This window comes from Siniperca chuatsi, linkage group LG12 (assembly GCF_020085105.1).
Source record: "Siniperca chuatsi isolate FFG_IHB_CAS linkage group LG12, ASM2008510v1, whole genome shotgun sequence".
NCBI lineage: Eukaryota > Metazoa > Chordata > Actinopteri > Centrarchiformes > Sinipercidae > Siniperca > Siniperca chuatsi.
The window spans coordinates 25,930,063-25,956,313 of record NC_058053.1 but is presented as its reverse complement, the minus strand read 5'-3'; the positions used below and the strand labels follow the sequence as shown (position 1 = coordinate 25,956,313).

Here is a 26,251-nt window from a genome sequence, read left to right as displayed (position 1 = left end):
CAAAACTAGTATTTACACTTAAACTAAGTAATAAATATGATAAAATGAGTATAATGGCTAAAAATAAAGATAAATATGCTGCCCGTAGGCCAGGAGGCACTCTGAGCGGTGTGGGTTGGACAGTTGGAATCGTGAAGGTTTCAGGACGGCAGATACCTCACTGAAACAGCATCCCGACTGACGGGACAGGTCCAGGTGTGTGACCAGACCTCTGCCTCGCCAGCCAGTTTGGGCCCTTATATTGACAGTGGGTATACATGCTTAGCTGCATTTAAAAAAAATATGACACCTATTACTAGTGATATTGCACACTTTGCTGTATAATTTAGCAACTCTTATGTCCAGCATCGCTCCCTTAATAATGACGAGAGCGTAGTTTATGTTACATTAAGAAGAAAAAAAAAAACATACAGCTGAGAAATGAAGCTAAATAAAAGCTCAGCACCCTTTGAAAGGTGTGTGTATTCCTGACAGTTTACAGTACATTTAGTACATCTATCTGCAGTCATTTGTACGCATCCTCTGTGACTGATAACCTAACCTGCCTCTGCCCTTTATTCTTATAATATATTCTTATAATGTACAGTTTGTTGTAGGCTGCGGTGAGACGGTGGAGGTGGAGACATTTTAATATGGTTATTATTACAGTTACTGTGCATTAGCCACGTTGCACGGAGTTCCTTTTGCTTTGACTTCGTAGCATGAGTTCAGACATTATTTTTTTTGTAGTTGCTTTGTACCCTTCAAGTCATCACAGAAAAGCATCAAGGTGTTAATACTATCTGGACCCTGGTCTTGGTTAGTATTGCTGCTTATATCATCACATCATCTGTAGCTAACAAAAGAATTGTTGCCCTCACTCTAACCTCTGCCCTCTCAAATGTTATTTCCATTGCACTTCAAGAACCACAAAGGTTCGGAAATGTGTCATAATAAACAAGCTAATAATAAGGTTAGGAGCGGCTGTGGCCTCTCTTAACTGTGGGCAATGTGGTCTTACAGCGCTGCCGAGCTACGGATCCAATCCCCAACTCTTCTAGAGCTGCAACTATGAGTCGATCAATCAAGTCAATCAACAGAAAATTAATCTGCAGCTATTTTGATAATCGATTAATCGTTTTTTTTTGGTGGTTTTTAAAGCAAAAAAGCAGAAATATTGTCAAATGTGATGATTTGCTGTTTTCCTTTGTCATATATGACAGTAAACTGAATATCTTCAGGTTTTAGACTTAAGACATTAATTACCGTGCCCTCTGAGAAATTGTGAATGCCATTTTTTCACTATTTTTTAACATTTCATAGACTAAATGATTCATAGAGAAAATAATCAGATTAATTAATAATGAAAATGATTGTTAGTTGCAGCCCTAAACTCTTCCCAACACTCAACACAACTTTCACATTGCCGAGAAAGGAGCGTAATAATGTGCACAAGGGGTTTGTAAAACACACCGACTCCAAATCAAGAAAGTCCTCTGCAGGCGTTACTTTCTGTTGATCGCTTCCTAATTCATCACACCTGAATCAAGCTCTCGCTGAATACTGTATAATCCTTTTCCACTGAGCTACCACGTCCGATGTGGGTCAGCCGTCAGAGGAGGTGTGTTGCTGTGTGAAGGATCCTTGAGATTACGGTTAGACCTGTACATGTAATGGGGGTTGACCTGGGATGAGCAAATGAACTGACACGTAATGCTCCTGTTGTATGCAGCTCATTGTCACCACTGACCAGATAGCTTCATTGCTGAAATCCAAATTGTTTTCCAACATGTAAATCTGCACAGAGGGGCATGAGCCCTTACTGCAGCGGCCCGGCTTTGAATCCAGCCTTGCTGCATGTCATCCCCCCTCTCTCTCCCACATTTCCTGTCTCTCTTCAGCTGTTCATATCAAATAAAAGGCAAAAGATACAGGTGATACGCAATATATACCACGAAAATCATCTACTATACATCCTGAAATCTGTTTTGCTGAAGAGACAAATAGAGTATACCCTTAAAAAGACAATTTTTACAAAGCAGGAATCAAACATATACTGTATTAGAAGTGTCCCAAAATCCAGTGTGACCCTTTTTAAACACACACAGTAACAAACATGTCACCATGAACAGGAAAAAGGCTGAACTACCAGAGAGCAGAACGGGAAGGAAATGCCTCTGCATTCATGACTTGGTATCACTGTCATATTGCAAAAGAGTGCATCACAATATTTGTCTGGCGACCTGTCCAGTGTGTACAACGCCTCTCGCCCAATGTCAGCTCTGATTGGCGACCCTCTAAAAGGATAAGCAGTAGCTAAAGGACGGATGGATGTATCACAATATATTGTGATAACGATTATTTGTCCCATCCCCACTGGTCCTTGAAAGGCAACATTATTCTCCACAAACACTGATATGAACACAGCATCTTCCTACAGCAGCTTTTTAAATTAAAAACTTGCTACCAGTGGCAGCAAAATGCTGGTTAGAGCGGTGTAGTTAACTATTGAGTGCAGCTAATGTTTACAGATGTGATGACATACTCGCCTGACCAATCCTGACCGACATAGGTCACGGTTTCACCTCCATGGAAACACACTCATAACCTGTGAACTCAGTTTCACAACCAGGCGCAGATTAAGTTCTGATAATGGAAATGACAGTGCAAAATTGAAATGCAAACAAGTCCACATGTGTTTAGCACCAAGGTGAAAATGAGCTGGTGGATCCGCATCAGTTATAAAAAAAAATGAGATAGGAGATAGTTGGGAATAAACTTGGTCATTGCTGCAAGAAAGGCACTGCAGTTTTCAGTTAGAACACAGGTAGTCTCCTCTTTCTCTCTACGCTCCTCTCTAATTTTTCTCTCTGGCACTGGCATTGGGCATTGTGTTTGTCTGTGTATCTGTGTTTGAGCAGCAGGGGGGAGGCGCTACGTGTGGTGAATCTCGTGGAACATGAGCTCGCGAGGGATGGCCGTCTCGGCACCGTATATCTTGGAGGCGCGATGCTCAAACGCCGAAACCATCTGCTTCACCACCTCGTCGAAGAAGACGTTCGCTAGCTGGGAGTGGAGGAGGGAACGAAACTCGAAGGAGATCTGAGGAAGGGAGGGAGGGAGTGGAGAGGATAAAGTTAGCAGGTGAGTTTCATACTGTATTTATATACACATTAGAGCTCTGTGTGTTTGTGTCTTTAATGAGACAATGATGCAACACTTGCAACAGCAGACATGCCAGGCTCAGACACATGGAAGAACCAACACATGGTCACAGGAGAGGACACACAGCGCAAAGGTTAAACTACAATCTTTCCCTCTTTTTCCCCACTCGCATACATCATGTTTGACTGCTACAGTTAGCAACTTACAGAGAAATCCACAGTGCAGGTACGAGGATAACCCGGGAGGCCAGGGCTGAAACGCCAAACCGTCTCCAAGTGGTTGAACAGTTTAGCCTCTGAGGAGGATGCCTGACCAGCAACACACACATACATTAATTGTAATTGGTTTGCTGCAAAGACCGAGAAAATGAGATTTTATGATAGTTGTTACGTGTACAGAGTAACTTTTATAACCTTGTAAAACTCTGCTGGCTCAGTCGTTACAAACTCATGCTGTGCAACCAAACTCAGTGGAGAGTGTCTGAAGATACCAAATATCTAAGGCTGAATTTGGGGGAAATATATGTATAAAATGATGCAAAAGACATGTAGCATATTTCAATTTGATGGACTGCTGCAGGCATAAAACAACATGGCGTCTTTGGTTTAAATATTGTCCACTTGTGTAAACATCACATAGCTTAAACAAAGACCTGGGACAAGCTGAAACAGCGTATATGCGATACTGTGTGTGTGTGTGTGTGTGTGTGTGTGTGTGTGTGTGTGTGTGTGTGAATACAGTGTGGATAATAAGATGATTTTAAACAACTTTAAGGCTACGCATGGAAACTGGGAAAGTGGATGGTAAGGGGCTGAATAAAACTTCTAGTAAAGTAAAGTAAAGCCGCAACAGAGTGTTCCTCTCTGCTGGTAATGACCCTGTATATTCATTTTATTTGCACAAACACTCAATATACATCTTGTCTATCTTGTGTGTTTGGAATAGGCCTTTTTCAAAGCAGACAGCTTGACTTATGATAGTAGGAAAAGCACAAATGTTACTAATAGAAGCTCAATGGAATTCAGCCATCATTCATTTTATTATTTACACCTGTGCTTTTCCTACTGTGACATGTCAAAATGTCTTCTGTGAAAAAGACCTATTGAACAACAACAACATTAGATCTTTTACTTCTCTCTTCTCTTTTGTATCCTTTGATATAAACAAATCATACACACACATTAGGTTTCCGAACATTAGCGTGCTGTGCAAAGTTCTTTCCATATTTTAACGAGCCTGTCCTGGTCGTTTCTTGGAGATGTGTAGTACTCAAACAAAAAAGAGTCAATACTGAACTAAAAGTTTTATTGAACTACAATGACCACAATTCACTACAGTTGATATTTAGTATCTATATTCCCTTGAGTCATTAGATACTATATCATGAACTGCTTTTCATATCCTAAATTTCTTGGTAATGAGTTACTTAATTTGATTTTAAAAACTGGCTCTGTGGTCTGAAATTAGTGCAAATGGAAAAATCTTAATGCTGACGCCTCCTTTATCAGACGCATTTGGCCTCACGCAAGAAACTCTCGCACGGACGAGTGATTTTAAGAGAATTTGTGGCATTCGCCAATTTTCTCGCACTAATTTTCTCTTAAGCGCGAACTTAATTCACAAGTGGTCCAGACCTGTTGTGCGAGTCATGAACAGATAGTCTGCCTCTCTCCACAGGGGGCAAACACACTTGTCTGACTTATTATAAAGCCTGAATCTGAATTAATTTGAAGTTTAAAATATGAAATTAATTTATATATGACTTTTTTTTTTATTTTATTATTTTTATTGGCATATTTCGGCTCAGTAATTTATACTATAGTTCAGTGGTTGTTGGGTAAATCCTCTCACTCCAACAGCAGCCTCAGGGACAGCAGGTTGCTGAATCATCTTCTGCTGCACTGTACACCTACTGCAGGCTACAATATCTAATATCTTCATAACTGTCACACTGACTGCCTCTCATGTTAGTCATGGACCACTTTGCTGTTATAAGTCTAACTTAGTCGTAGGCAGCTGTACTATTTTCCAAACTGCCTCAGGTCCTCTAACACCACTTCTGACTCTGCTAAACTTGTTTATCTTTTCTGACAGCAGGACTTTAAGCTCCACCGTGTGAAAGTCTATATTTTACTTTTTGGTTACATTTTTGTGAAAGAAACTTGCCCACAAACAGAGCGGAACAGGCAGCCTTATATGGTCATTTTAAAGGGGGTAGATTACGCTCACTAACACGCACCTCCTCATGAACAGGTGGTATTCATCAGGCTGAAACGAGCGATGCGCAACAAGTTTGTCCAGTTAAGAGAGTTTTGTGAATCCAACTTGAATCCAACACTCGAGCTAACCTCGCAGAAAAGAGTAAGAGAAGTTTAAGAGAAGAATACGAAAATGTTCTTCAATGAGGCCCATTGCATTTAGCAAACATGGGCTGGGAGGCAGTGCCTTACCTTGACCAGGTGGGGTCGTACTGTAGTTACAAGAGAGGTGTAGTTCTCCACCACAGGTGGAAAGCCCACAGTTAGTTTGGCCTTGCAGAATCCAGCTCGCTTGAACACCACATCGGACTTCTTACACCAGGGAACAAAGAGGCAGTAGTTTTCCACTTCGGCCACCACCTCATAGATCTCCTGCATGGAATACCTGAAGAGTGAAGGAGAGGAAACAGCCATAAACTCCCACTGTGCAAATACGACCATGCAGAACTGCACGTCAGGAAGTAGATGAAGGTCAGCAAGTGTGACATAACACTAAACAAGGCTGGCACGGTACAAGACGCATGTCCCAGTAAAGTCAGAACTAGGTCAATGAGGAACAGAGAGAGTGAAAGGGGAAGAGAGAGGGGAAAGAGATAAAGAGAAGCAAAAAGAGCGCAAGAGAAGAGAAAACAAAAGCGAGAAAATAAACAAAATAAAAGGCAAGATGTTTGTGAATGAGACGCAGATGGAGACTGTTTCCCACACCACTATTATATAACTGGATCACTCCAGCTGAGGGAAACTATCTGCTGCCGCCTGCGTCTATTTATACAAGCAGATTTAGTGATTATGACCTCTCTATGGAACACAGGAGGACATTTAGTGCGTCATACAGAAACGCATATGTAGAGCCTCAGATAGGGCACCAGCATTCGAGACAATTATTCATACGTGATTTGAATTTCTTGATTGGGAACACAATTTTTTATATTATCATATTTGAATGTACTGTATGTTGCTTTCTGTTAAGTGTATTGTGACCTCTGTGATTATGCACCGTCAATTAAATTTTATTATTAACTCAACAAGGACATTTTGAGCTCCAATTAAACCTAAGTATGTCTGAGTATGTCGCGACATGACAGCGGAGATGATACAATAAAAAATAAAAAATCTTTCTAAGACTACATCACATAAGCACTGTAAGTGAGACCAGACTTGAGTGACTCACCCAATGATGCGTCTCTCCGAGTACTCCTTCTTCTTGGAGAAGGAATCGGCAAGGTTGAAGAAGCTGCGGGCAGGCAACACGATGCCTCGCCCTGACATAGCTGCACCCAGCAGGGGAGGTACACGAGTCATCAGGATCCCACATGACGACAGGTATCTGATCACAAAACAAACAATAATGACACCAACTGGGTCAGGTCCCAAGGTAAATCAATACAGTAAGCTCTCATAAACCACAAAACAGGGCAGGGCCAATACACTGAATTCGGTTTTGTTGTTTCTACAAATATTCTTGGATAATTAGCTTGAAAACTCTGGTGTTCCTCTTTTACCATTTAATTTAAAAGTAAAATGTTTTCTTTTTTTTTTGTTCTAGCCTCAGATAAAACTTTCAGCTTTTTTGTAAAAAACTTAAGTGGGTCAGAAACTCTCTTGAGAACATTGATTGATTTCTCATGATCTGGATCAACATAAAGCCTGGTGCTAATTGACCGATAATACCTGCAAATCAAGTTACAAGCTGCAAAATAAGCCTTTATTTCTGTGGAACAGGATACTTTACATGGAAGCCTTCTTGCAACACCTGCCAAGCATTTGTCATTCAAATAAAATGGGTCACAGATGCCAGTAAATCAAAATGGAACAAGATCAAGCTATCAGCTTTGGAGAACTAAAACACTGTATGGACCAACCACCAGGGCTTGTGACTGCCTGCCCACATTGCTATACATGTACTTGTTTGGCCAGGGGGGGAAGAAGTTGCAGAATTAGGTTAATGATTATGGCTGTACTGTATCACAACCAGGTAATACAGGAAGAAGTCCATGAATACTGGAAAAATAAGTTCCAACAGCAGACAGTTTTTCTCAGAGACTCGAAAACCTCACTCTTTTACTAACTTTCTGATGAAATGTCCTGGCAAGACAAATACTGTTAATATTAAAAGGCCACAACAACTGTTGAGCTGAAACTCCCATGTCAATTACTTAAAGGGCTGTTTTTAGTTTAGATAGGTCGGTGTGTGATTCTCTCTGCTACAAAGTCCTAACTTTTAATTTTAAGTCTAGTGGCGGTGAGCAAGAGTGAGCCCAATTGTTCTTTTAAAGACTCAGAAACGTAAGTCCAGAGTCTCGCTTTGTCACAGTGTGTCATTACAGATAACAGTCTATTCAAATCGCTTTGTGTTATCTGGCTTACAAGATTATATCTTCACCAAAAGCCTCATTAGCTGGGTTATTCCCAGTATGTCATTGGTTAATCAATGAATTGTTTGGTCCATTGACAGAGGTTAAATCGCAACAATTCTGACAATGGGTTACTCATTTATCAGCAAAAATGCCAAACATTTTCTGGGTCCAGCTTCTAAAATGTGAGGATTTGCTGATTATCCCTGGTTTGTATCATTGTAAATTGAATACATTTGGATTTTGTACAGTTGATAGGACAAAACGAGCAATGTGAAGAAGTCACCTTGGGCCCTGGGAGTGTGTGATTCTTCGCTTTTATAATCAGCTAAACCATTAAATAAAAAAAACGATTAATAAATCATCATGATAATAATTAGTTGCAGTTCTTTTTCCCCTTTTCCCCACATTTCTGCTTTACTGATCAGGAGCCAGTGGGATTGTGGCAAAAGCCCAGAGTCAGATCCTCTCTGGCACCATGAATGGGAGGACTCTTAATCCTGGATGGGTAGAAACTGGCTTGTAACCTCCACAGACGCTATGCACATATAGTAATTATGACTGATCACTACTGAGGGACATGTCCGACAGTTTGCTTTGTCCATTGTGCCTGGCTGTCACCCACGGCACCTGTGGCCCCCCGTTCCACAATGTCCCTGGCACTGGATGGTTTGGATGCACAACACAGCTCTCAAGGCTCTCTATGTTTAGATTTAACAAGCCATTATGTCACCACTTAATGTGATGCGACAATATCAATGTCATCATCAGCTTAAACCCATGAAACCTATTCTGTGCTTCTCATGATGTGCGGCTTCGAATTCCTGTTCCATTACTGGTCACCTCAAAAGAGAGCCCATTCACTTCTACCTGAAATGTAATACAGACACTGACCTCGAACTGCCAAGTCCATGCAAGTGTATGGCTCCGGGTTTAGAAATTGGGACTTCGGAGCAAAGGAGGAGGACAGTGTGCACATCAAACCCCCAAAGGAAGCAGGTGCAGGACAAAACCAGCATGTAATGGACAAATAGGTAGTCTGCACACTGAATATTGCAAGTTTAATGAGGCAATGTCTTGACCATGAAGGTGAATTTTTTCACTATATTCAGTGTGCTAGGTGAGTCTTGCCATTCAGGTGAGATTTGACTAGACTCCTGTTTCTCTTTCTTTCCTTCAGGATGATGAAGAGGATTCATCAACAAGCTTGTTGGGACAAAAGAAGCCAGGGTACCATGCACCAGTGGCAATACTCAAAGCCATTCCTCAGTCAGACGAGCAAGTATGTGTTCATTTATTGTGTCACAAATATATATTTTCATCCCTGTGTTCTTGCTATCAAATATTATTCTCTGTCTGGTGTCAAAGTAGCATTTCTGGGAGCTGGGGACGTTTTCTGGGAGGATTTCTTGGGAGCTTCACTATATTCGGTGTGCAGACTACCTCTCTTTTTCCTGAGAGACACTTCTAAGGAATTTGCCACCTTCCAAAACATCATGCGAGTGGCTAACTTGGATTTCAGTTGTGTGTGTGTGTGTCCCCGTTGGGAGAGTAATGGCAGTGGTCTTATCTAACACCTGTCAGCTGGCATAAAAAAAAACTTAAAAAAAAAAAAACTTTCCTCTGTAAGATTTTAAACCCCAGATAAAAATGGATGTCCAGAGATATTGCAAAACACTGTGAAGTTGCAGCAGCTGTAACAGGTTAAAAAAAAACCTCCTGATATCTATTCCCATAACTTCTCACTCCTGGACAAATTAAGATGGTTTGGCTGCAGTAGCGGAAAGTAACTTGGTACATTTACTTGAGTAGCGTACCTAAGTTGACACTTGTACTTTGCTGTACCCTAGTATTTATATTATCTGCTACATTACACTTTTACTTCACAACATTTCAGAGGGAATTATTGTACTTTTTACTCCACTACATTTACCTGACAGTTATAGTTACTGATTACTTTGCAGTTTAAATATGTATATATAAGTTATATTATAAGTTTATAAAAGAGCATGCATTATAATAGATTACACTACCTAAAAGTATGTAAAGTAGTAAAAATAGCATACAATCTATTATAATACATCTGTCCTTTTACTTGTGTACTATTTTGAATGCAGGACTTCCTTTAATAGAATATTTTTAGTGTGGTTTTACTACGTTTACTTATAGTACATAATATAAAAGGCTCTTTCTGAATACTACAAATGTTGGGCTGTTTTCATACTGTGATTTGTACCTGGACTACATTAGTCACATGTAAGACTTGAACTGACATCAGGCCCAACTCACTAATTAAGATGTTGGAGGAAACTAAAGCGGTAGAAAGATGCTATTTAACTAACATCGACACGCAAGGCCATACGAGACGACATTGTCTTCATTTCAAAGTATTACCAGTTCCTGAAGCGTAAAGCCACGTTAGTTAACGAGTTAGCATGTTTCTTAGCCTGAATAAAGCCTGAGTTTCTCATAGGACTACCAAATCAAACAAGGTCCATGAATAGTTAATAAACGTCGCTTGCTTAAACCGTAATATGTTTTACAACTCAACAAAACGGTTTCTAGCTGGATAGCTTTGGTATTAACGCTACCTTAGCTAACGTTAACTTTATTTTCTGTTTCTGTCTGATTTCCACAACACTCCCCAAGTTTAGTCGAGAATACCAAGTTCAAATACTTTACCTTACGTTGTTCCTCGTCTGTATTTCCCGGCTGGCTGTAGAAGGTAACTGTTTCATGCACTCAGCTACTTTTCTCAGGGTGCGACTACCTCTCGCCATCGTCCCTTTCTTTGACGGATTTCTTGCTAATGCCAGGTTGACAGGCATCAGTGTCCGCACACATATATCCCGCCCCTAACGTCACGCACTCTCCGAATGTCGGCCTCCCATTGGAGAACCCGCACGCACTGAGAGTTCTTATTGGCCAGTCCCGCGGTTCGTCAACCGAAATTACTGACGTTTGTGGCTCGCGCGCGCGCACGGACGCGCACGCGCAGGAATGTCACGAGATGTTGGCTCAGGTTTCGCTTTCGACCTGTGTTACTTTATACACCTAAGTTCAATGTACTTTAAGGTTATACACCCACCCACTGTGCGGTCATAAACTTTAAATCTTGCAGTCGTTGTCCACCATCTTTTCAGCTACTATTTTGGGTCAATTATATGGTTATTACTGTTACTTTATTGACGTTATGGTATTCAGCTTTGGGTGGTTTGGAGTGTAAATGTCTAAGTAGAGTGACAGTTTCACTATGACTGAAACCATCTTAATTAACTATATCAGATGCAGTGGATGTAAGAAGTACTCTGATCTTTTACTCAAGTAACAGTATACAACAGTGTATAAAAACTCTGTTACAAGTAAAAAGTACGAAAGTATTAGTATTGCAATATACTTAAAGTACCAAACGTAAAAGTACTCATTATGCAGAATGTCCCATTTCAGAATAATGTTTATTATATTATTGGACAGTAATTATTAATGCATTAATGTGTTCATCCCTTTAATGTTGTAGTCGGTCAAGATGGAGCTAATTTTAATTACTTTATATACTGTTGGGTAGCTTAATCTATAATAATACATCATAATTTATTAGTTGATTATATTTTGTATTATTTATCGGAATCTGCAAAGTGACTCAAGTTATTAAATAAATGTAGTAGAGTAAAAAGTACAATATTTACTTCTGAGTACCTCAAAATTACCTCAAAATAGTACTTAAGTACAGTAGTTGAGTAAATGTATTTAGTTACTTTCCATAACTAGCTATAACTAATGCAGTATAATACAACAGTCCTGCTATAAATCCTACCTTTATGTAGGTTATGTTGTTAATTTTTAGTTATAATTCTTCCAACATCATAACCGATATAACACATGTGCGAGTACAACTAAACTACTCTTGATCAACCTGCTGTTTGTGCGTTTTTACAAAACAATTAACAATTAAACTTGCGTAAACTGGTCTGAGAACAGCGAGAAAGAGACGGAAGTCTGGATTAACTCACTTCCGGTTTCAGACTCGAACAACCACCACCAAAATGGCGAAGATCGCCAAAACGCACGAAGGTAAATTACTTGCAAAACATTACTAAAGAGACTCTATTTCAGATTACTTTTTCCACGATATGAAGTGCAAAGAAATGTTGTAGTAAATGGTGCAATGTTTGGAGGAAATACCGATGTATTAATTTGTTTTAAAACGCGATAAGCAGCAGGCCGTGGTGCGACGCAACGCGGACGGTTTAGATAATGGCGCTGGTTGCTAGCTTTTTAGCTAGCTATATAGCTACCGTCACCGTGCAAGATTTGCCACTTTTTAAGCGTTTTGTGGATATATGTACAACTTCGCCACCAGACTCATCGGCGCACTCAAATTAATAATTAAGCATATGCTTTATTATATAAATATCCGTAGTTAGTCACTGTGTAATGTTGTTTAAATGCTAATATGGTTGTCATATAGCTGACCCAGTTAGCAATAGCTTAATTTAACAACACCACTCGGCTACACATACGTACAGTGAAATGTTTAGTTATTTAGCACAGATAATTATAATTATAATTTATGTACTGCGGAGTAGGATGTTTGGGTAATTATACATTTTATCACCCTCTCGTTTGTTTCTTCATTTCCCTGTAGACATCGAGGCCCAGATCCTGGAGATCCAGGGGATGAAGGCTACCCTGCTGGAGGAAGGAGACCAGGGAGTGGGCCTTGATTCCACTGGCTTTTATGACCAGGAGATCTATGGAGGCAGCGACAGTCGCTTTGCTGGATATGTCACTTCCATTGCTGCCAATGAACAGGAGGATGTAAGTAGAGAGTCTCCTTTGTCTAAATAGTGATATGAAACTGTTGTATCTACTTTCATTCTATTGCAATTCCACCATTTTTGGAGCTTGACTGCTCCCCTTTGCCTGTTGCATATGAGCTAGGAGAGTCTTGCCATTCAGGCGAGATTTGACTAGACTCCTGTTTCTCTTTCTTTCCTTCAGGATGATGAAGAGGATTCATCAACAAGCTTGTTGGGACAAAAGAAGCCAGGGTACCATGCACCGGTGGCAATACTCAATGCCATTCCTCAGTCAGACGAGCAAGTATGTGTTCATTTATTGTGTCACAAATATATATTTTCATCCCTGTGTTCTTGCTATCAGATAATATTCTCTGTCTGGTGTCAAAGTAGCATTTCTGATATCGTAGAATAAGTCAGAATTTGGAAAAAGACAGTTTTTATGTTTCTTTTTTTAATTGTTCCACAGAGCAACTTGATATAGAAATACTCTGACATCTCGCCCCCATCTTTGTTTTGCAGTATGACCCATTTGCAGAGCATCGTCCACAGAAGATCGCAGAGCGGGAAGATGAATACAAAGCCCGGCGCAGACAGATGATCATCTCACCTGAGCGTCTCGACCCTTTCGCAGATGGTAAATTTTGCTATTTTTTGTCTTCATTATACCTTCCCCATTTCCTCCCCCTTTTTCACGGTTCACGTTTTTGTGACCCCCATGACTACCAATGGTTTCACACACATAGTTTTGCTGTTCAACCCTTCGACCACAATGCAATAGCTTGCTTCCCAGACTTGATGCCTTCCCTGTGGTCAATCCTTTGTGGTCCAAGAACATTTTGTGTCATTGTACGTTCTCTTCCTCATATATGATCTACATTTGTATCAACTTCCAACTTTGCAACTCATGTCAGTGTGGGCTCATAGTTTATCTTCAATATTTTGGTTTGGAAAACTGTCATGATCTTAATGTGCAAAATGAGAGTTTTATCCTGGTGTGTGCAATAAAATAAAGTTAAACCCATTGTAGGGTTACCATGCTTTTCAGTGGGAGAGGTGGTTAGGTGTTAATGTTAAAAGGAGTAATTCACCTAACAAACATGGGTCGCAGATGGGTTGTGTGTGAGTCGAAGGGTTAACAATCCCATGTGAGCGTCAGCCTAAATTGTGATGGGAAAGTGCAGTGTCCTCTTGTCATAGTATATGGGGATGAGAGATAAGTTTGAGGGTTAGCTACGGTGTAATTCACCTGCCAGTGAACTGTGCTAAGCTCAGTAACTGATGACAAAAACTTGCTCACTCATAGACAGAGCAGTAGATCCCAAGGCAGGCAGTGGACAGAAATGGGTCACTTAGGCGTAGTCAACCCAGAATCATTAGGGTTATATCAGGGTTATATAACACAAAAGTCATAAACAGAATTTGTCAGTCAACTCTCATTTGTCTTCCCAGTTTCTCTTTGACTGGGCTGTAATTTAAGTGTCCTGTGGTAAATTAACCACCTCTGTTGGCTTGTCAAACTTGATAGATATGCAATGTCCTTGGGCCTCAGCATAGGACACAAGTTAGTTATAACTTACAGTTAAGTGAAGCCAGCTTTTATTTTTATGATTTCTACGCATATTGAGGTTGAGTTTATATAGCTTATCATGAATTAACCGTTTTTATAGTTTTGCGATACTTCAAAACGACCTGGAAATGGCATTGTAAGTGTAAAAACATGCAAGAGTTTTGCGTAAAACCACAAACAATAATTATGAGCCAGCTAGTTTATCTCTTTCCATTTTTATTGCATCTTCACTTCCCCTGACAACATGAGCTTAAATGGCCTGAATGTTTCAGGTTTGGTCTAGGTAGGGCTTATCTGAAGCCTGCATGTAGAGAGAGCTCTTTGTACAAAGTTGTTGTGTAAATATATTTTTATTTTACAACTCTCTCTGTAAAATAGAAATATGTTATCAAAGAAAATTGTGTACCACAATACCACAGGCCCATACTAACTGTCCTTAATTTCTCTCCTACAGCAGTACTGCTTTGCCAGTCCTGTACTGCACTCTGTTAAGGGTGCAGCAACTCATCCTGTGTAGGTTATGGGGAACACAGAGAACTGTGCACTTGTCAGTTTGGTCAGGGTCCACTGGCTGCTTGTTTGGGGCCTATGAGGGGAATCAGATGCAGCCCAGCTACAACAAACCTCAACCCCCAAGAGCCTCTTAAGTTTTTTTTATTTGGCTTATCATTTACCAACAAATTTAGATAAAATGATCCATGCATTCACGATGGAAAATCACAGCCCAAACATTTGACTACATTATCTTTGCCGTATTTTATCAGTTACCTTTGTCCTGAAAAGGAAGTCAAGATCTAAATGTATGATGATTGAATAATAACCAGTGCTGTTATGAGTCAGTGTGGCTCTGGCATGTCGTATTATTATTATATTTCTGACAGTTGGGCTAAATTTATCATTATTTTCCCCCTCATTTTTATATTTGAATTCCAAAGTAGATACTCATATTTTTGTACTGTGGTATTGTCATTCCTAGATGTAGCCTCAAAATCTTGACTTCATTTTTATATGCTAGAATAAATAATTAGGAATCTGGACCACAGGGTCTCATATGATTTTTTTAAATTTTTCTAGTTTTGTGGTTATGCCCCCAAGAAGATACTTTGTTTTTTGAGTGCCGTAAATCAATGCAACACAGGTGGTATACTGTTGTGTGTGAGTTCAAACCCTTTTCCAAAGTGTTACTAATGGTAAAGAGAAATTTTCTAGGCTTCTTTTCTGCCGGTTGAAGTCTGACTGCAGAAGGACCCTTGGCACTGAAAGTGTACGTATTCTGAAGAGCACAGCCCAGGACCCCTGCATCAGTGATGGCTATAACTTCTTAATCCACTTAAAGAAAACACCACAACCACAGCTCTTCTCTCTATGTATCTGCTTGTTTTTCACTAGAATGCTATGACTGTATGTAAGAAAGACAAATGTATATTTGTATGTAATTCAGTAGGACTTTGTTTTGTGAATCAGCTCTTTATAAAAACAGGAACGTAAGTTAATCTGTTGGTAAAGAGAATCAGGGTTAGCTGGCTGTGTTTGTTTTTGCTGTGTCTAATAACTTGGGTCCCTAGAGTGTATACTGATGAGTGTCCTTTGTTCTTGTTGGTGCTCTTTCGCGCAGGGGGCAAAACGCCGGACCCCAAGCTGCAGGTCAGGTCGTACGTGGACGTCATGTTGGAACAGAACCTGTCCAAAGAGGAGGTAAGTGTCTACACACTGTTTTCTTTGACATGAACTGCAAACTATTTCCAGATGGCGAAAGGTGTCGCATGTCCTTTATAGAGTCCTGTGCTTTGTTGCAGTACAGTTGTATCGTTTATCCTGATTGTGCATTTTTTTTGCATGTAGAGAGAGATTCGACAGCAGCTGGCAGAGAAGGCCAAATCAGGGGACCTGAAAGTTGTCAACGGGTCAGCTGCAAGCCAAGCTGCCGCGAAACGTAAGCGTCGCTGGGACCAGACAGCTGACCAAACCCCCTCTAATTCTACACCCAAAAAGATGTCCAGCTGGGACCAGGCTGACTCCTCTGCTGAGGTGAGCCACCCAAGTTTCAGCCTCTTACTGCTTGATAGATACCTTAAGCGTCTTACAGTGGGTAAAAATACTATGGCTAATTCCTCGTAAGTACTCAGTATAACATAACTTGGTAATTTGAGGGAATCCAATAATATAGGACGACTGTTTTGTGAAGTTGTGAATTGTCTCACTCGTGTTTTTAATCTTGTATTTTCTTTGTTTCTGGTCCCTTGTAGACTCCGGGACACACCCCTGGACACACGCCTGCACACACACCTTCAAACAGCCGATGGGATGAAACCCCTGGCCGCCCTAAAGGCAGTGAAACCCCAGGGGCCACTCCCAGTACTCGCATGTGGGACCCCACTCCCAGTCACACACCTGCTGGCGCTGCCACCCCTGGCAGAGACACACCTGGCCACGCCACGCCTGGCCACGGAGGAGCCACAGGAAGTGTACGCAAGAACCGCTGGGACGAAACGCCAAAGACAGAAAGAGAGACCCCGGGTCACGGGAGTGGCTGGGCAGAAACGCCACGCACAGACAGAGGCGATGAGTCTGTGGGCGAGACTCCAACCCCAGGGGCCAGTAAGAGGAAGTCTCGGTGGGATGAAACCCCTGCCAGTCAAATGGGATCCTCAACACCACTACTTACCCCAGGAAAGACTCCCATAGGAACGCCAGCTATGAACATGGCTACCCCAACACCAGGTGAATAAGCCTTAACTGTTTGTTGCACTAAATGTTCTTCCTGTCATTTCTGTTTTGCTCCTTTTTATTTCTTGTACATGACTATATGTAACTTTTAAAGTCTACCTTCCTTGTGTTCTGTAAACTTTGTTTGTATTCGGGGAAGAAGGAACTGCATTTGTAGAAGCTAATGGAAATCCAGACGATCTTATATTAGTCTCTTGGATCCTCAAGCCCCTTGATGGTTTTACTGTGTTTTTAAATCAGTTTACTTTTCTGTTTTCTTCAGGTCACCTGATGAGCATGACTCCAGAGCAGCTGCAGGCGTGGCGGTGGGAGAGGGAAATTGATGAGAGGAACAGGCCTCTCACAGACGAGGAGCTTGATGCCATGTTCCCAGAGGGATACAAGGTCCATGCCCCCACCCCACCCCCTTTTTTTTTAATTCTTTTAATTCTCTAGTGACAAAAGCATGATTAAATATCAAATTAAAAGTAGTCACAGTGCTGACAACTTCTTTTTCTTCTCCACAGGTCTTGCCTCCACCGGCAGGCTACGTGCCCATCCGTACTCCGGCCCGTAAGCTGTCAGCCACGCCCACCCCTATTGGAGGCATGACTGGCTTCCACATGCAGGCAGAGGACCGCACCACAAAACAGATGAATGACCAGCCCTCAGGAAACCTCCCCTTCCTCAAACCTGATGACATCCAGTATTTCGACAAACTGCTGGTGAGCATCACATTTGTGCGCACAACTTGTGTAAAACCAACAGCTGGATATTTGTCCTGTCCGAAGTTCAACACGTGTGTTGATGGCTAGCTCTGTTTGTTTGTGTTAGGTGGAGGTGGATGAGTCCACGCTGAGCCCTGAGGAGCAGAAAGAGAGGAAGATCATGAAGTTGCTGCTGAAGATTAAAAATGGAACACCGCCCATGAGGAAGGTTGGTCACTGTTATTTCCGTACCTTGAACCCTCACATGATTTCCAATATCCCTTTTTAAAACATCCCTTAAGCCCCCAAATCTCCTATGTTCCCCTTGAGCTCCTGATGTCCCATTTCTTCTCATGTCATAAATCTGCCAAGGTGAAATGTTATATCACAAAGCACAAAAACAGTACCTATTGCAAGATCAACACCCAGCACTAAGCCTGTATGTGGCTACAGTGTGAATATTTGCTTGCTAAAGAATCCCCTCTCTGAGGAACTGCTGCTTTCAGTAGAGGTCAAAGTGTAGACCATCATGATCTGCTGGGAGCAGCAGACAGAAATCATGAGATCTGTTAGAGACTGAAGGCCGTATCAATCGATGTGATTTCAACCACCTGACTGACTCTCCTCTCTCCTCGCTCTAGGCCGCGCTGCGTCAGATCACAGATAAGGCTCGTGAATTTGGAGCAGGCCCCCTGTTTAACCAGATCCTGCCGTTGCTCATGTCGCCCACCCTGGAGGACCAGGAGCGCCACCTGCTGGTTAAAGTGATTGACCGCATCCTCTACAAACTGGATGACCTGGTCCGACCATACGTACACAAGGTAGGTTCGGTGTGAAAGATCTGCGCTTGTTTTAGTGGATTGTGTCGGAGGAACTAACTAATTGTCCTTTTTGTGTCCAGATCCTGGTGGTGATTGAGCCCCTACTGATTGATGAGGACTACTATGCCAGAGTAGAAGGCAGAGAAATCATCTCTAACTTGGCAAAGGTAATGTGGAGCACCTGTTTTAAAAACAAAAAAAGAAATCATAAATTACACATACTCTGCTTCCTGCGAACTATTCTCGCCTGTTCAACCAGTCCGTGGTCAGATCGGGGCTAGTCGTTCGCTAGATTAATACCAACACGAGAGCTAGCAGACCTGACATTACGCCTCGTCTGTTCTCAACCTGCACCCGTTGGTTACAATCAGATATTCCATTGACAGAATTTAGTTATTTATTACTTTGATAGATATTAATCATTGCAAATTATGTAATTATAGCACGTAAACAATTAAAACATTTAATTTAGAAAGCTGTTTTTTGTGGTTTGTGATCATGGCCTCTGACTTGACCTGGTCCGTAAATGAAATGTGACTATGACTCAGAGATATTTAACATTTGTCTTCTTCCCGTCCGTCCCAGGCTGCTGGGTTGGCTACGATGATCTCCACAATGCGACCTGATATTGACAACATGGACGAGTACGTCAGAAACACCACAGCCCGAGCCTTTGCCGTGGTGGCCTCTGCTCTTGGTATTCCCTCTCTCCTGCCCTTCCTCAAAGCTGTGTGTAAAAGCAAGAAGTCCTGGCAGGCCCGACACACAGGCATCAAGATCGTGCAGCAGATTGCCATCCTTATGGGCTGTGCCATTCTGCCCCACCTTCGCAGCTTGGTGGAGATTATTGAACACGGTCAGTCATGGTCACATATAAAGGTGTTTGCAGGTCCTTGTAGACTTACATTGTTGATCATTACCAAATGGCAACTTCTTTAAAGTACCAAATGCAGTTCATTACAGCCTTGTAGGTTTTATTGTCACATGCAGAGGCATTGTTTCAGTGTGTTTTTGCACTTCAAGGCCAAATCTCAGTTTGATTGCTCCAATTTCCTCACAAGCCCATTGGTCTACTTTGACACTTGTGTGGTGTTTCCATTCGTGGTACATTTGCATGACCTTCCATTTTCAAACAATCCTCTGGTACTCATGGTGAATAAAGCAAACCACTGATGCTGTTGTAATTAAAGTTTTACAACATATATATGAATTCTCTTCCGCTCATTCTGACTATTCATTAACTATATCACGGTTCATTTGAAATTAATCATTGTCCAAGCATGCACTGTTTTTATACAGCTAAGCTATGCAAACCTATATTAAGTGTTTTCCTTATTGGCAGCTGTTTTGCATACTTTTATATTATGTATTTTTCATTTTCAAGTTGTCACTCTAATCTGAACCCTAAAATGAATTTTAAAAAGTGTGCTTGAAACTGACGGCAAAACCCGCAGAATCAGTTCAGAATTGTTCAGTCAACATTGTCTTAATGTCTGGAACGAAATGTGTTCAATCTCTGACTGTTGGTTTTGACTGTGTGATGCCACAGGTCTGGTGGATGAGCAGCAGAAGGTGAGGACCATCAGCGCCCTGGCTATAGCTGCCCTCGCTGAAGCTGCTACACCCTATGGTATTGAATCCTTTGACTCAGTCCTCAAGCCGCTGTGGAAGGGTATCAGACAGCACAGAGGAAAGGTAAGAAAAAACACAAAAGGTTACTTTGTCAGGTTTTTGGAGGACAGGACAGACTGTATTTATTGCAAGATCAACACCCAGCACTGAGCCTGGCTACAGTGTGGATATTTGCTTGCTATAAAGTCTCATTGGAGTGGCTGCTGCTGTCAGTAGAGGTCAGATGAAATACTGTTAATACTCTACTGGGAGCATCAGACAAATGCATTAATTATTTAAGGTCTACTAGCCACAATCCGTGAGCTAAGTTCACAATTTAATCTGTCCCACTTTGTCACCAGGGTCTGGCTGCTTTCCTCAAAGCTATTGGTTACCTTATCCCACTGATGGATGCTGAGTATGCAAACTACTACACCAGAGAGGTGATGCTGATCCTCATCAGAGAGTTCCAGTCCCCTGATGAGGAGATGAAAAAGATTGTACTCAAGGTAAGGGAGGGGAAGAAGAACTAAGATAACGCTCAGTGAATGTCAGGTGTTCAACTTCTGTAGCACAAACCATGCTTTTATTACCCCTTAACTAACTTCCTGCGACCCATTCTCGCCTATTCAACCAGTACATGGTTGCTTCAGGGCTAGTAGTTCGCTAGATGAACGCCAACATGAGAATTAGCAGAGCTGACATCTGTGTCCTCTCTGTTCTCACCCTGCACCCGTTGGTTACATTTACAAACCCTGGACGTATCTGACATATCTGCTCTTTGTCTGAACTCGGATGTTCGAGGACCGTCTCTGACCTGGACTTGTGTTTTGTCTCATAGGTGGTGAAGCAGTGTTGTGGCACTGATGGTGTGGAAGCCAACTACATTAAGACGGAGATCCTGCCGCCCTTCTTCAAGCACTTCTGGCAGCACAGGATGGCTTTGGACAGACGCAACTACAGACAGGTTAGCAAACAGAGAGAAGTTCATGTTCAACTCAAAAAGAGTCAAATTCCAGGAGACTTTGTGGGCTGGACTGTATAGTATGAAAGCAAACAGGGGTAAAAACAGCTAATAGCAGATAACAAGAAGTGAAAACAGCTGATTTATGCAACATTTAACTATAATACCATACAATTACACATTATTATCCCTGTGCTGGAACTTTGTGTTGTACTCATGATATTGCTCAATCACTACAATGACAAAACAACTTAAAACTGCACAGAAATCAAGAGAGCAACCAGCCATTAAATTGATAATAACTAACACAAACACACCACCCAAACTCTGAAATGATTTGCATGTTTTCACCTTAATACGCACACTCTGCTTCCTGCGAACTATTCTCGCCTGTTCAACCAGTCCGTGGTCAGATCAGGGCTAGTCGTTCGCTAGATTAATACCAACACGAGAGCTAGCAGACCTGACATTACGCCTCGTCTGTTCTCAACCTGCACCCGTTGGTTACAATCAGATATTCCATTGACAGAATTTAGTTATTTATTGCTTTGATAGATATTAATCATTGTCACTGTTTACTGTCCTGTTGCTCCATGCCATTCGTGTACCAGTGCACCTGAACCAGGTTTAGCAGATATTGTACACATTAGCTTAACACATTTAAAGTATACATTCCCAGATGTTAAAAAAATTAATTTTGCACAGCCCTTGTGCTCAGCAACAATTAAACTCTTTGCCAAATTTGATGCATTACAATATTCCACTGTATGTCATTTTGCTGTCATCAAAAGATAGACATATGCTATGCTTCACTTCACCTCGAGCGCCTGTGCTAACTAACAAAATATGACTGTTTTGCATAGTTGTGTGGCATTATATTTCATATATATTGCCTAAAGTCAAAACTTGCATGTAAAGAATACCACTTATTTTATTGGACACTTTTCACAAGTTTTTGAACTGTCTCCCTCTGAACAGTTGGTGGACACCACGGTGGAGTTGGCCAACAAAGTGGGAGCAGCAGAGATCATCTCTCGCATCGTTGATGACCTGAAAGATGAGGCAGAGCAGTACAGAAAGATGGTGATGGAGACCATTGAAAAAATCATGGGCAACCTGGGTGCAGCTGACATCGACCACAAGCTGGAGGAGCAGTTGATCGACGGTATCCTGTATGCCTTCCAGGAACAGACAACAGAGGTGAGCTTGATCAAGAGCTGTTACAAAATCTATTATGAAATGTGCGCACAGTTTGCAAAGTCAAGATTTTCCAGTATAGGAAGAACCCAATCTTTACAGGATGTTTAGTTAATTTCATCCCTTCTCGTTTTTCTCCAGGATTCTGTGATGCTTAATGGTTTTGGCACGGTGGTGAATGCCCTCGGGAAGCGTGTGAAACCCTACCTGCCTCAGATCTGCGGTACGGTGCTGTGGCGTCTGAACAACAAGTCAGCCAAAGTCCGTCAGCAGGCTGCTGACCTCATCTCCCGTACAGCTGTGGTCATGAAGACTTGCCAGGAGGTACACTATGAAGACATATGCACACCCAAATTCAAAGACCCACCCATATAACTTTTATTTTAGATGAACTAATGCCTGTTCTGCTCATCTGTCACTGCAGGAGAAGCTGATGGGCCACTTGGGTGTGGTGCTGTATGAGTACCTGGGAGAGGAGTACCCTGAGGTGTTGGGTAGCATCCTGGGAGCGCTGAAGGCCATTGTTAATGTCATTGGTAAGTTTCCTCGCTTCATCACCTTCATCAACCATCACTGCATTTTCGATGATAAACCTGTTTTGCCTTGTTTTTAGTTTAGAAAAGGAAACATCTGGATAGCTATTGGATTATTTTCCTCTCATTGCAGGTATGCACAAGATGACCCCACCGATTAAAGACCTGCTTCCTCGTTTGACTCCCATCCTGAAGAACAGACATGAGAAAGTCCAGGAGAACTGTATCGACCTGGTGGGCAGGATTGCTGACAGGTCGGTAGAATATAACCTCAGATTGAAGTCATATGGGTCTGATTATATTGTCTTTTAGGGGCCTCGTCCTAACTTCTTGTGTATATTTTAGGGGTGCTGAATACGTGTCGGCCAGGGAGTGGATGAGGATTTGTTTCGAACTGCTGGAGCTGCTCAAGGCTCACAAAAAGGCCATCCGCAGAGCTACTGTCAACACGTTTGGTTATATCGCCAAAGCCATTGGGTGAGTGTCATCAGCGCATCATCGAGATCTTCATAAATACAAAATCTGTTTGTATTTCTGTTCATTCAATTGTCTCTGTTCAGGATCTGCAGCATTGAATTTAATTTCCTTTTTTAAAAAGGCCTTTTTAGACTGTATTAAAGAGACTTAAATTAACAGAAGTTTTATATATAAATATCTCATCTTGCCAGCTTTAAAGTTAGTTATAAAATGTTTTTGTAACAGATTGCGGGCTGTCGGGAGTTTCAGTCAGCACCATCTGACCTGTAGTAAACAGTCACTTCTGCTAGCCACAGCAGCTAGGAAGCTCACCGTCTCATAAAGGACAAGTGTCGATTTTAGCAAAAACTTAAATTAATTGATCATTTTTAATTGGTTAGTCCATCCGTCCCTCTTCTGCCGCTTATCTGGATCCTGGTTGGGTTAATTTAATTAATTATATCGTTACGAATTATTGTTATATACTGCTGAAAAGTACTGAAAAAAGTGATAATAATAAAACAAATCTAGGCCACATTGTCCCAACTGGTTTTCCACCACACTTAAATTATTTTAAATTAATATATTGTAATTAAATTGCTAAATGTGCTATTAAGTTAACTTGGTGACGCCTGCAGAAACCCTGTAGTGGTCTGTTTTTATAATTTGAAATGTTCACATGATAAATCAAATGTCATCTTAACAAACACTTTGCCCCTCCTCCTTCCTCTTAGCCCCCATGATGTTTTGGCCACTCTGCTTAATAACCTGAAGGTCCAGGAGCGTCAGAACAGAGTCTGCACAACCGTGGCCATCGCCATCGTTGCCGAGACCTGTTCCCCATTCACAGTGCTACCGGCGCTCATGAACGAGTACCGCGTGCCTGAGCTGAATGTGCAGAACGGCGTACTCAAGTCCCTCTCCTTCCTGTTCGAGTACATTGGCGAGATGGGCAAAGACTACATCTACGCTGTCACGCCACTGCTGGAGGACGCTCTCATGGACCGGTGAGTAGGAAGACGAGGGTTTCTGTATCCTCAGTTCCTCGCAGTCTTCCACTGTAAACTAATACGCTCTCCTAATATAGTTTATTTTAATAATCCTAAGTAGACATTGTAAAATACCTGCACTCTATTTTTGATGAGTTGACCCTGTACTTGTCATCCTGCAGAGACTTGGTCCACAGACAGACGGCCAGTGCGGTGGTCCAGCACATGTCTCTGGGCGTCTACGGTTTTGGCTGTGAGGACTCCCTCAACCACTTGCTCAACTACGTGTGGCCCAATGTGTTTGAGACGTCGCCTCATGTGATCCAGGCTGTTATGGGGGCCCTGGAGGGGCTGAGGGTTGCCATCGGACCCTGTCGCATGCTGCAGTACTGCTTACAGGTGAGGACAACCAGGACCGTCCCTCATGAATAAATATTTAACATTGAAAAAATGTCCAATACTGCTGAATTATCCAGTGCTAAGTTATTATCATTATTATTGGGGTGGTGGTGGTAGGAGTAATATCACTAGTAGGAGTGGTATTAATAGGGAAAGGAGTAGTAGTAGTAATAGGACTATTAGTAGAAGTAATGGGACTAGAAGGAGTAATAGGAGGAGTACAAGTAATGGGAGTAGTAGAAGTAGCACTAGTAGTGGAGTAATAGGACTATGAGGAGGAGTAGTAGTAATAGGGGGAGTAATAGGAATAAATGGACTAGTAGTAATATGAGTAGTTAGTTGTTGGTGGTGTTATTATTATTTACAGCAACTTGTTATTGCTTTTACTACACCCACAGTGCACCCCCATTTTTCCAGTCCCATTCCTGCCCTGGCGACATTTCATACCCATCTACACCGCCACCCTCCACCCTATGACCTCAAAACAATAAATAAAGAAATAAAAAAATGTCCAGAGTTTACAGAGGAAAAGGGAAATTACACAATAAATTGACAAGTAAAAGTACCATAATACAGCTCTGAACCAATTCCTCCCGCTGCGTAGTAAAGATGCATCTCTGAAAGCCAATTTTAAAAAGGTAACGGTACTAAGAGGAGTGGAAAAAATGGTTGTGTGAGAAACATTTTTGGTTATCAGGGAGCAACATGTGACAGCAATGGGCTGTATACTTACAAAAACAAACTCTTCAACTTGAAACGTTGGATTAATTATGGTTGTAAAAAAGAATCAAAAACTAAAGGTCACTGTGATAAGCCTGTTTTGTTGTATGGCTTGTATCTCCAGGGGCTGTTCCATCCAGCCAGGAAGGTGCGAGACGTCTACTGGAAGATTTACAACTCCATCTACATCGGCTCACAGGACGCCCTCATCGCCCACTACCCACAAGTCTACAACGACGAGAAAAACATGTACGTCCGCTTTGAGCTGGACTACGTCTTGTAAATACAAATTCATGTGCTTTTCTCCTCCTTCAATTATCACTCTCCATTGTCGTCTCTTATCTTGGTCTAGGACTGGGTCTGTTTTTATTTAGCAGCTGTATGTCGGTCTTTCCCAGGGCAACACAATCTAGCACGGGCACTTTCAGCCTCTGTTGCTGAGCCACCTTTATTGACCCTGAATCGAAAATGAGCATGAAATTAGGAGAAATAAAAGAAGGGACATTGTAGAGTCTGTACGTATTTTTTTATTTTTACTCTTTTTGAGTGTTCCCTGTAAGGAATGGCCGAGGTCAGACGAGTCATGATTGAAGAATGCAGAGCAGTCATAACAATGTTTTAAATATTTGGATTATGTTTTTTGTTTTTTTGTGTATCGATAGGCCTCTGTACTGGCTGCTCCGTTTACACGCACCCTCTCCTCGTTTCACCTCTGTTCTTATTAGATTGTTGCTTTATTTAACCAAATAAAATCTTTGTGTATAAAATTCCATTTCTGTGTATGGAATGATAATGAGTTTTTGTTTGTTTGTTTTTTTTAAATTCATACAGCTTGAACCACGTGCCGAATATTTGCATTTATACAAATGAATTGTAGCTGTGAGTGAATTTCCATATGAAGGGGAATGGAAATAGTACAAATGTAATGCATCTAAGCAAATCCATTTGAACATGAGTGTCACGTTAACACAAGCAGCAACATGTTAACAGAACTACAACCCAAAACTATTCATACCCGCTTTT

General features: G+C 41.5%; 2 protein-coding genes across 10 annotated transcripts; one reads left to right on the top strand and one right to left on the bottom strand.

Moving 5' to 3' along the window:
- Nucleotides 1-167: 167 nt before the first annotated feature.
- On the bottom strand, nucleotides 168-12,500 carry coq10b (coenzyme Q10B). Of its 3 annotated transcripts, none has more exons than XM_044217442.1 (5): nucleotides 12,362-12,500; nucleotides 6,574-6,729; nucleotides 5,595-5,787; nucleotides 3,351-3,452; nucleotides 168-3,081 (listed from the first exon to the last, which is right to left on the bottom strand). In XM_044217442.1, exons 2-5 carry the CDS (start codon nucleotides 6,702-6,704, stop codon nucleotides 2,914-2,916), a joined length of 594 nt encoding a protein of 197 aa, XP_044073377.1. In that variant the 5' UTR covers nucleotides 6,705-6,729; nucleotides 12,362-12,500; the 3' UTR covers nucleotides 168-2,913. The 3 variants fall into 3 exon arrangements, with proteins under 3 accessions (XP_044073377.1, XP_044073375.1, XP_044073376.1); XM_044217440.1 differs by lacking the exon at nucleotides 12,362-12,500 and adding an exon at nucleotides 10,439-10,618; XM_044217441.1 differs by lacking the exons at nucleotides 3,351-3,452; nucleotides 12,362-12,500 and adding an exon at nucleotides 10,439-10,631.
- sf3b1 (splicing factor 3b, subunit 1) lies at nucleotides 8,825-26,000 on the top strand. 7 transcript variants are annotated; one of them, XM_044217430.1, is made up of 24 exons: nucleotides 11,671-11,827; nucleotides 12,402-12,574; nucleotides 12,758-12,859; nucleotides 13,078-13,192; nucleotides 15,741-15,820; nucleotides 15,968-16,153; nucleotides 16,372-16,846; nucleotides 17,115-17,236; nucleotides 17,359-17,556; nucleotides 17,666-17,767; nucleotides 18,180-18,359; nucleotides 18,440-18,526; nucleotides 18,945-19,215; nucleotides 19,909-20,054; nucleotides 20,333-20,479; nucleotides 20,812-20,937; nucleotides 21,913-22,134; nucleotides 22,273-22,455; nucleotides 22,556-22,667; nucleotides 22,798-22,918; nucleotides 23,010-23,141; nucleotides 23,855-24,127; nucleotides 24,292-24,508; nucleotides 25,353-26,000. In XM_044217430.1, exons 1-24 carry the CDS (start codon nucleotides 11,800-11,802, stop codon nucleotides 25,509-25,511), a joined length of 3,957 nt encoding a protein of 1,318 aa, XP_044073365.1. In that variant the 5' UTR covers nucleotides 11,671-11,799; the 3' UTR covers nucleotides 25,512-26,000. The 7 variants fall into 7 exon arrangements, 6 of the variants coding, with proteins under 6 accessions (XP_044073366.1, XP_044073369.1, XP_044073370.1 ...); XM_044217431.1 differs by lacking the exons at nucleotides 11,671-11,827; nucleotides 12,402-12,574; nucleotides 12,758-12,859 and adding exons at nucleotides 8,825-8,845; nucleotides 8,937-9,038; XM_044217432.1 differs by lacking the exons at nucleotides 11,671-11,827; nucleotides 12,402-12,574; nucleotides 12,758-12,859; nucleotides 13,078-13,192 and adding an exon at nucleotides 14,623-15,389.
- The last annotated feature ends 251 nt before the right edge of the window (nucleotides 26,001-26,251 follow it).